This window comes from Egretta garzetta, unplaced genomic scaffold (assembly GCF_000687185.1).
Source record: "Egretta garzetta isolate BGI_Z169 unplaced genomic scaffold, ASM68718v1 scaffold75, whole genome shotgun sequence".
NCBI classification, from domain to species: domain Eukaryota; kingdom Metazoa; phylum Chordata; class Aves; order Pelecaniformes; family Ardeidae; genus Egretta; species Egretta garzetta.
The window spans coordinates 993719-1002361 of NW_009259589.1; the positions used below are offsets into that span (position 1 = coordinate 993719).

At 61.5% G+C, this 8643-nt stretch overlaps 2 protein-coding genes across 2 annotated transcripts in view; both read right to left on the reverse strand.

Annotated features, from left to right (window-relative positions):
• Positions 1–992, reverse strand: part of MPL (MPL proto-oncogene, thrombopoietin receptor) — a gene marked incomplete at its 3' end in the record, with an annotated part of 6561 nt that extends 5569 nt beyond the window's left edge. The window contains exon 1 of the mRNA XM_035893548.1: positions 915–992. Coding sequence (XP_035749441.1) covers positions 915–992 — 78 coding nt within the window. The remainder of the gene's footprint in view (positions 1–914) is intronic.
• Positions 993–2231: 1239 nt separating this feature from the next.
• Positions 2232–8643, reverse strand: part of TIE1 (tyrosine kinase with immunoglobulin like and EGF like domains 1) — a 12712-nt gene continuing 6300 nt past the window's right edge. Inside the window, exons 6-21 of the mRNA XM_035893549.1 lie at positions 8451–8596; positions 8106–8250; positions 7689–7847; positions 7359–7496; positions 6981–7271; positions 5701–5991; positions 4832–5145; positions 4520–4730; positions 4254–4364; positions 3954–4144; positions 3711–3824; positions 3477–3547; positions 3187–3227; positions 2969–3065; positions 2609–2708; positions 2232–2303 (exon numbers count right to left, since the gene is read on the reverse strand). Coding sequence (XP_035749442.1) covers positions 2232–2303; positions 2609–2708; positions 2969–3065; positions 3187–3227; positions 3477–3547; positions 3711–3824; positions 3954–4144; positions 4254–4364; positions 4520–4730; positions 4832–5145; positions 5701–5991; positions 6981–7271; positions 7359–7496; positions 7689–7847; positions 8106–8250; positions 8451–8596 — 2492 coding nt within the window. The remainder of the gene's footprint in view (positions 2304–2608; positions 2709–2968; positions 3066–3186; positions 3228–3476; positions 3548–3710; positions 3825–3953; positions 4145–4253; positions 4365–4519; positions 4731–4831; positions 5146–5700; positions 5992–6980; positions 7272–7358; positions 7497–7688; positions 7848–8105; positions 8251–8450; positions 8597–8643) is intronic.

The window sequence follows — 8643 nt, forward strand, 5'->3', positions numbered from 1 at the left end:
CCCATCGCCACACTTCCCCGTGCCTGAAACCACCATGCCACAGCCGCTCTGCCGCCAGCCACAGTGCCAAGAGAGACTGCTCCTATCAGATAGGCGGCACGTCCTGCCCTTGTGGCCACCGGCATGCCGGGAGGCTGGAGTAGGAAGAAAAACAACCCCTGAGAAACCAGGGAGGCCCTCCCATGGGGCATGCAGGGCCAGGGGGGCAGGGCAGGGCAGGCTGTTGGGCACTGCAGGCAGGCGGGAGCATGGGGCACGGGGTGGCTGCTCTGGCTCCATCCCACGCTGTGCCGCCTGGGATGGGGCTGCGTCGGGGCCGCCCTGCATGGCATCACCCCCTGCCGTGGGTGGCCGGAGGGGTGTCCCACCCTGCCAGGGCGCAGCACCAGCCAAGGTGCGAGGAGCCACTTGCACATGTGTCCTCACCGCGCCAAGGACGGGTTGGCGTCTCCTCACCCTGCAGCAGCTGGGGCCGGCACCAGGGGAGATAGGAACAGCCAGCACCAATTTGTCACAGTCAGATTTTGTCAAACCAGTCCCACCTCCTTCTCCTGGGCTTTGCCATCAGGGAGGCAAAAAGCAGAAAGCCCTTGGTTTGAGCAGGGCCGATGACACTGCCTCATGTGACACATGCCCAGCCGGCAGCGGAGGAGGCGGCACACGTCAGGCTGCCCGTGTGAGCTGGTCCCTGTCCCCATTTCACTGGGGACCTCAGCAACGGGGCAGAGAGGCTGCAGATGACACCTGCTGGCAGCAGAGCACTGAAGGCCAGAATGGGAAATCAAAATTGTATTGACAGGGTTGAAACACCTTCTGAGGAAAAAAGACTCTTGTTCAGAAGGGCAAATGCCAAACACATCTGCCTTGGGGTGGGATAATGGGCTCTGCAGGAGCAGCCCTTGCCTCCCACAGACCACAGAAGATGACCAGATGGGCAGCTGGATGGCACGCCTAGGCCTTAGCAAGCTGAAGCCAATGGAGATGAAGCCCATCCGCTGTCGGTATAACAAACCGCAGCAGCGCAGGACAAGTGACCGCAGCCTGGGGCAGGAGCTCCCGTGGGAGGGGGTCACTGCAGAGCCCAGGTGAATCTCGAGGGACCGGCACACGCAAGGAATGCCCAGCAGCACGCCTTTGAGCAGGCTGGTCCCTTCTGCAGGACACGGGAAGTCACCCTATGGCTCGGCACAGCACCGGGCAGGCGCCAGCTGGCCGGGGTGGGAAGGGCGTGGAGCTGCACAGCCCCGTGGGGACCGGCTGGAGGAGCAGGGCTGTCCCTGTGAAGAGTGGCCAGCCAAAGGGAAGCTGCAGGAAGAGTTTTCAAGCATGCAAGAGGCGGCTGTGCAGGGGAAGGACATTGTCTGTTCTCCATATCCCTGGGGGCAGGACAAAGTCTTAAATTGCAGCGGGGCATATCCCAGTTGGATACTAAGAAAACCCATCCCCACAGCATGGTGAGACCTGGGGCTTGTCTGGGGGCACTGGGGCATCCCTGGGGATCATCAGAGGACCCCAACAGGGACAGGATGCTGAGGAGTGCCCACCACAGCAGCGCACTGTCAAGGCCCCACATCCTGGTCCTTGGTGCCCTCAGGGAGGCAGAGCCAGGACCCCACCTCCCCTCCTCTGGACCCGGCTGCCTGTTGTGCTACATTTATTGTCTGTAAGGCAGAGCTGGCACCTCCCAAGGGTTACGGCAGAGCTAGAGGCTGTGCACAGCCAACGCTGTCCCTCGTTCCTTTGCACCCACCGGGGTGGCCCCGTCCCACGCCGGCAGTGATGCTCGCAGCCCCGCTGGCACCGCTCCAGGCCCAGAGCACACCAAGAGCTGCAGGGCAGGCACCTCCTGGGTCACTGCTTCCCCTCTCGCCCCAAACCTTGGGCATTTTGTGTCCGTGGCCACAGGCATCGGCTCCTGGGAGAGCCGCTCTCCTGCCTGTTCTGCTGCAAACACCCTGCTGGCACTTGTCCTTGGGGGCCGTCCCAGCGCATCCCCCAGCAGTGTGGGGCCATGTTGGTGGCTGGCAGCGTGCCAGCGTGGCCAGCACACACTGGGTGGGTAGCCAGGGAGGGGAAGGCACAGTCCTGCTGACGGGAAGATGCTCTCAGGAAGGGGGCACTGGTGTTTGGCTGCTCGGCCCAGGGGTGGGGGCAGGCAGCCCCTTGTCCCCACAGCACTGTCCCAGCAGGCTGGGGCCAGCGTTGCCCCTCCATGCGGTGCCAGCACAGCCTCATGCCTCCTCGGCAGTGGCATCGATCCCCGCATAGGTGAAGTTCTCAAACAGGGCCATGTTCACGTAGGCCTGTGGGGGAGAACCTCAGTCAGGAGCTGGTTGTAACAGTGTCCCCATCCACCTCCTGTCCCTGCTGGCACGCTCATGGGCACTGTGCCCTGGGGGGAGGTGACGGGGCTCCCCACAACTGAAAAGTGATGCTGGGGTTACCCCAATGTGTGGTGGAGTCACACAGTTTCTGCTGCTGGATGTCCTGCCCCCTGCCCAAGGGATGCTCCAGCATTCGGACAAGCCCCATGCAGGGGGAGCATCCCTCCTGCCCAGCCGGGCTGATGCGGGTGCCTGCGCCCAGCCCCAAGGCCGCTGCCACTCACCTTCCTGGCCTCCAGCATGCGGATGAGCTGCATGGAGATCTGGGCGAAGGGCGGGCGCTCGTAGGGGCGGTCACGCCAGCACTGCCTCATCAGCTCGTACCTGGGGGCAGAGAGACGGCGGTGGCTCAGCATGCGCAGGGGGAGCGGCAGCAGCAAAGCTGTTTGTGGGAGATGGGGGGGAAGCAGGAGAGGAACTAAAGCCCAGGAAGGGTGTTTGGGGTGTGGGACCCCAGCTCACCCCCCAGCCACAGTGCAGAGGGGAACCAGGCAGGAGCTAGCACAAATTGGTGGAGCCCCATGGGGCAGTGGGGTCACAGGGACGTGGGTGCCGGCATCAGCCAGGGCTCCTTGCCCACTTACACCTCATCGTCACAGTTGCGTGGCTTCTCCATGCGGTAGCCCTGGGGCAGCTTCTCGTAGAGCTCGGCGCATGTCATCCCGCAGTACGGCGTCCCCCCTGCGGCCAGAGACACACAGCTGGCTGCAGTGGGGACGGTCCCTGGGTGGCCCCTCTGGAGCTGCAGGAGGACCAGACCTGCAGGGACCCAAGTGGAGGCAGGGGACAAAAAGAGCCTTACCCAAGCTGACGATCTCCCAGAGCAGGACGCCAAACGACCACCTGAAAGGGCAGGAGCCGATGCTGTGAGGGAGCCCACAGCTGTGCCCCGCTGAGAGGCATGGGGCAAAGCCCAGGGTGGAGCAGGCAGCCAGGGCTCCAGTCAAGCCAGCAGCTCCCCAGGGAGATGCACCAGCGTCACCTCCTGCCCTTGCAGTGCCCAGAGCAAAAGCATGGCTGCACTGACCACACTGGAGAGGGATGGAGGTGGTTCCATGCCCCAGCCCCAGCGCCCCTGCCTGCAGGACTTACACATCGCTCTTGGTGGTGTACACGCTGTAGTTCAGGGACTCAATGGCCATCCAGCGAACCGGCAAGCGGCCCTGGGGAAACAGAGAGAGACCGTCAGGGCAGGGGGGAAGCCCCGTGGATGGAGGGCAGCTGTGACCCAGCCCTTCTGGCACGGTGGGTTGTTCCCACTCATGGCAGGGGTCCTGCCCACTACACCAGTTCAGGCCCCATGGACATGCTTTGCTTTTGCCTCACCATTGTCTTCTTCACATAGACCTCCTCCCCTCTGGAGAGGCCAAAGTCGGCAATCTTGGAGGCCAGGTTTTCTCCCACCAGGATATTCCTGGCTGCCAGGTCCCTGTGAATGAACTAAAAGGGGCCAGCAGTCAGCAGAAGCCGCATACTCCCTACTGCTGGCCCTGGGGGTCTTGTGCCCTGGCTCAAGAGTCCCCAGGCCCCTGGGGAAAGGATGCTCTGGGGAGCTTGCTGGGGATGTACCTGCTTCTCGCTCAGGTACTGCATCCCCTTGGCCACGTCCGAAGCAAACTGGAGGAGCTGCTGGGAGGTGAGGGTGGAGGCAGTGCCGTGCTCCTTGGCAAAGGCCGGGTCCGTCTCCAGGACTCGGCTTTTGCGGAGGAAGTCGAGGAGGTTTCCGTAGGGAGCATACTCGATGGCGATGTACAGGTAGCCTGGGGGGCAGGAGGAGGTTGGGCTTGTGGGGCTGTCCCCGGCAAAGAGCAATGCACAGCTGGGCAGGGGCCGTGGGGCTGGGAGAGGGGACAGGGGGACAGCCCTCACCCTTGTTCTCGCAGGCACCCAGCAAGTTGATGATGTTGGGGTGATGGCCCAGTTTGCACAGCACCTCCAGCTCCCCGGCAAAGTCCCGATGGTCATTCTCCGAAGCAAACTCTGGAAGCAAATTAGGGATGGACGTCTCAGTCCTACAACAAGGGCCCTTCCTCTGCTCCTCCGCTGATGGCTCCTGCCCCTCCTCAGCCCTGAGTCTGGCCCAGGATGCAGCTGCAACCCCCATCTCCCCTTGCTCACCTCCCTGCACCGCTCACCTTTCAGCATCTTGATGGCCGCGTTCATTTTCAGGCCGTCCTTTTTGATCATAGCCCTGATGACCTGCCCAAAGTTGCCCTCCCCAATCATATCCTCAAACTTGATGTCTTCCCACTCCAGAATGGGGTAGCTGAGGGGCTCAGGCTGCGGCTTGGGCCGGCGTGTCAGGGTCAAGGTCCCCGAATTGAACTGCAGGATGGTCTCTTCCCCCTGGCAGATGGGAGTGGGTGAGGTTAGAGGTACCGGGCACCTCTCTGCCCGCGCGGCAGTCCCGGCAGGGCAGGCGTCGTGGGCAAGGGCAGGCTCCGCACCCTCTCCATGTGGCAGTGAGGTCTGGCTGCGTCTGGACTGGAGGCTACGGAGCGTGACCTGGATCGGGCCGGAACGTGGGGAGCTGGGGACATGGTCCTGGAGGGGCAGGCAGCACTCACCGAGCCAGACTGGTACGTAAAGGTGCGGCGCCGGTGGAAAAAATTCTTCTTGATGAGGAAAAGCGCCAGGAGGGCAAAGAGGATGGTGAGGCAGGTGACGGACACGGAGCCGACGATGGCCAAGAGCAGCTGCTGGTCTATTCCCGCCTGCTCGGTGCTCTGGCTGCCCAGGCTGGGTGGCACGCTCAGCGCTCCTGATGAAAGGAGGGGTGGAGGGTCGTGGTCCACAACCGAGCCTTGCCCAGGCTGCACGGGTGGCCAAACACCAAGACAGCAGCCCTCTCCTGGCACCCCAGGATCCCACAAAGACACCACAACTGCATCCCCAGCTCCCATGGCCATGGTGGCACAGGGGTGAGGGTGGCACAGGTGTGAGGGTGGCACTGCCTGGGCCCCTGCCACCAAACCTGCCAGTTTCTGGACCCTCCAACCAGCTCTGTGCCCAGCCACCAGTGCCTCCCAGGCTGACTCTGCCCTACTCCTTTACCCCCTTGCACACCGCGTCACCCTCTGGCCAAGGCAGAGCCACTCTGCAGGTGCTGTGCTGTGACCGTGCCACCCCTGCCCCATCAGGACTAGGAGGAGCAGATTTCTGAAGATGCCCACAAGAATTTTGGGTTTGGGCTGCTGCTTCAGAGCCGCTCTCTGAGGTTACCATGAGCACCCCGGTTGCTCTTTGCTGACCCAGATGCTGACCCCAAACTCCAGAAGAGCCACGAGCCTCGTGCCTGCTGGGACACTTTACTCACCGTCCCCCAAGGTCTTGGCTTTCACGGGCTGGCTCCACTCCCCCGGAACATGGGAGTTGGCCCGGACACGAAACTGGTAGCTGGTGCTGGCGTTGAGGCCTCCAACGATCTTGGTGGTCTCGGCGCCACTGTCAGTGTCGATCCACTGGGGCTCGCTAGTGCCCCCCACCTGCTGCAGCTCCACAATGTACTTGGTGATGCCCCCATTTGGGTACTCGGGGACCTGCCAGGAGAGCCTGATGGCAGTGTCAGACACGGACTCTGCCGAAAGCGACCGTGGGGAGGAGGGCCCTGGGACGAAGAGGGGAGAGTGTCAGTCCTCCTGGTGCTGCAGGGACTGAGCGTGGGGACCGGACCCCGTGGATGGCAATGGCAACCAAAGCTGTGCCAGGTTTGAGGGACCTCCAGGGACCCCTGGCCCCTGCTTGGGCGGAGGCAGGAGGAGGTAGGCCTGCTCTGCAGCAGCATGGCAGGACTGCACTCACAAACACTCCCAGCCTCATGTCTCTGTATTGACTAGCTCTTGGGATATTTTCTTTCTTCAGCTCTCCCTCACACATGGCAGGTTTTGATCATCTTATTCCCACCGCCTCCTCTGAGCCTTCCCCAGCCTGCCCACATCCCTAACACCAAATCACCAAATCACACAAAGCTCTTAAAATTACTGAGCAGAGAAAACCTCACATTCTTCAGGCCTGATACCCACCAGCCCTCCCAAGGCTTCACTGAAGGCCTCATGCACTGCTTTCCCCTTGCCTGCCAGAAATGTTGGTCAGGCTGGTGCTGCTCCTCCCCAGGATCTCCCACCCACGTGGGGGGCTGCGTGAGTGCGTGTGTGTGTGCATGTGCCCCCAGAAGGGGCTGCAGATCTCCTCAAGCCCTAGTGACCATCCAGCAAAATTACCAGGGTGCAGGATTAAAGTGAACCAAAAGGAAATAATTTTTTCATGCAAAGCAGAATATATCAAGGAACTTGTTGCTACAGGATGTCGTAAAGGCTGCAAGTATAGACAGGTCCACTGGGGCTTGGCCAAGGGTGTGGAGGGCAGATCTGTTTGCAAGCATCACTTGTCTTGACCTGAATGTCATGTTCATCTTAGAATGTTTCTCAGCTGCTTGGTGCTGCAGGGTCTAGCAGGGAAAGGGGGACCCATTTTCCCCCAAGCAGCTGTTCATGCACTAGCAGAGATGGCGTACAGAAGCAGCCAGAGCTAGGGATGGTCACTGTTAAGTTTATAACTGATTTATCATTGTAATTCCCTGTGCGGTGCCAGACCCACCTTTGCTGTTGATCATGACCCTGTAGAGGTCGGAGGGGGGCCCCAGGCTAGCGCAGTGGTAGACCAGTACCTCCAGCCCATACTCCTTGTTGAACTCCAGGTCCCCGATGCGGGCGGAGAGCACAGAGATAGATGTGATATTTTTCTCACAGACCAGCCGCTTCGCAGAGTCAAAGAGGCGGACGATGAACCCATGTGCCGGCTCGTGGTTACTTGGCAGTTTCCAATTGATGTGAAGTGTGTTTTTCTCCTCTATGGACCAGCCTTCAATCACAGGCTTGACTGTGGGCTCTGTGAACAAAAAGGCAGCAAAATCTCATGCACAAGGTTAGGGGTAGGATCAGTGTTAAGGTCAGGGTAAGGGAGATGGGGGCTCACCAAGGCACTCGGTCACCATGATGGCCTCGGGCCCCTTGCTGCCCTCCCCACCATCCCCCGGCCGGCTCAGCTGCACCTTGACAACGTAGGCGGTCACCGGACGGAGGTTCATGAGGGTGATGTTCTCGCTGTTGTCAACTGTTGGCCAAGGGGACACGTCAAAGCCATGCCCATGACCTACGCTCTGCCCTGCCACTGGCATCCTCCCCAACATCACTGCAGGGGTCCCAGGATGGAGAGCTCTTCCCACCCCAGACCCCACTGGCTGGGACAGCCATCCCCTCTTGCCTGGGTCCTACCTCTGTCCCCCCTCCCCTGGCAAACACGTACCCACAATGGATGACCACGCTGAGGTGTCGTCCTTGGGCTTGTAGAGCAGCTTGATGGACACAATGGGTCCGTCACCGGAGAAGCAGTCCACGGGTGACACCACGAGCTGGCGGCTCTGCTTGGCCAGCAGCCGCGGGGGGCTCAGGGGTGCTGGCGGCACTGGGGGTGAAGGAGGGAACGACACTAGTGGGACTGGGAGCAACGAGGAGCAGCATCTGTGGACATCCACCACCTCTTGGCTTCTTCCAACTTTGTCAGAGAAGTTTTTTATCACCACCCAAACCTGTCTGCTGGCACTGCGGCATGCAATGGGTTCCACCCAGTCCAGTGTGTTGGGGGTTGGCATTGCCACACCATGCCGTCAGCCTCCCCCGGCAGCCCCAGCTTGTCCCACTTGTGCTGCTGCCCTTTCCTCACCTCGGATGTTGACCTTGACTTTCCGGCTGTCCTGGCCCCCAGTCGTGGAGACCCGGCACTCCCAGAGCCCTGTGTCTGCCTTCGTCAGGTGCCGCACCTGAAACTCGCAGGTGATCTGCCCTGGCTCGATGATGGCTTTGATGAGCTGTAGGCACACAGGGTGCCGTCAGCCCCCCCAGCTCAGCCCCCCAGCTTCCCGCGCTGGCCTGATGCTGCCCAGCAGACGGGTGGGGAAATGGGTGCTTTTGGGGGAGCCGGCAATGCAGGTGGGGGCTGATGCGTGGGGACGGCAGTGGGGCGAGGGCACAGGGCAGTGGGGAGCGGGTGCCAGGCGGGCGGTGGTACCTTGAGCACGGTGCCATCAGCCTTGCGCAGCTCCACGCTGTCGCTGGCTGGCAGCGGGTTGCCAGTGGCCACGCAGCTGATGACAGGCTCCGAGCCCAGGTTGAACTCCAGCTCTGAGGCCAGTTGGATGATCTGGGGGAACCAGTCTGGCACGGAGAAATCGGTGTTAGGGCTGGCCCCGCTCCTCCCCAGG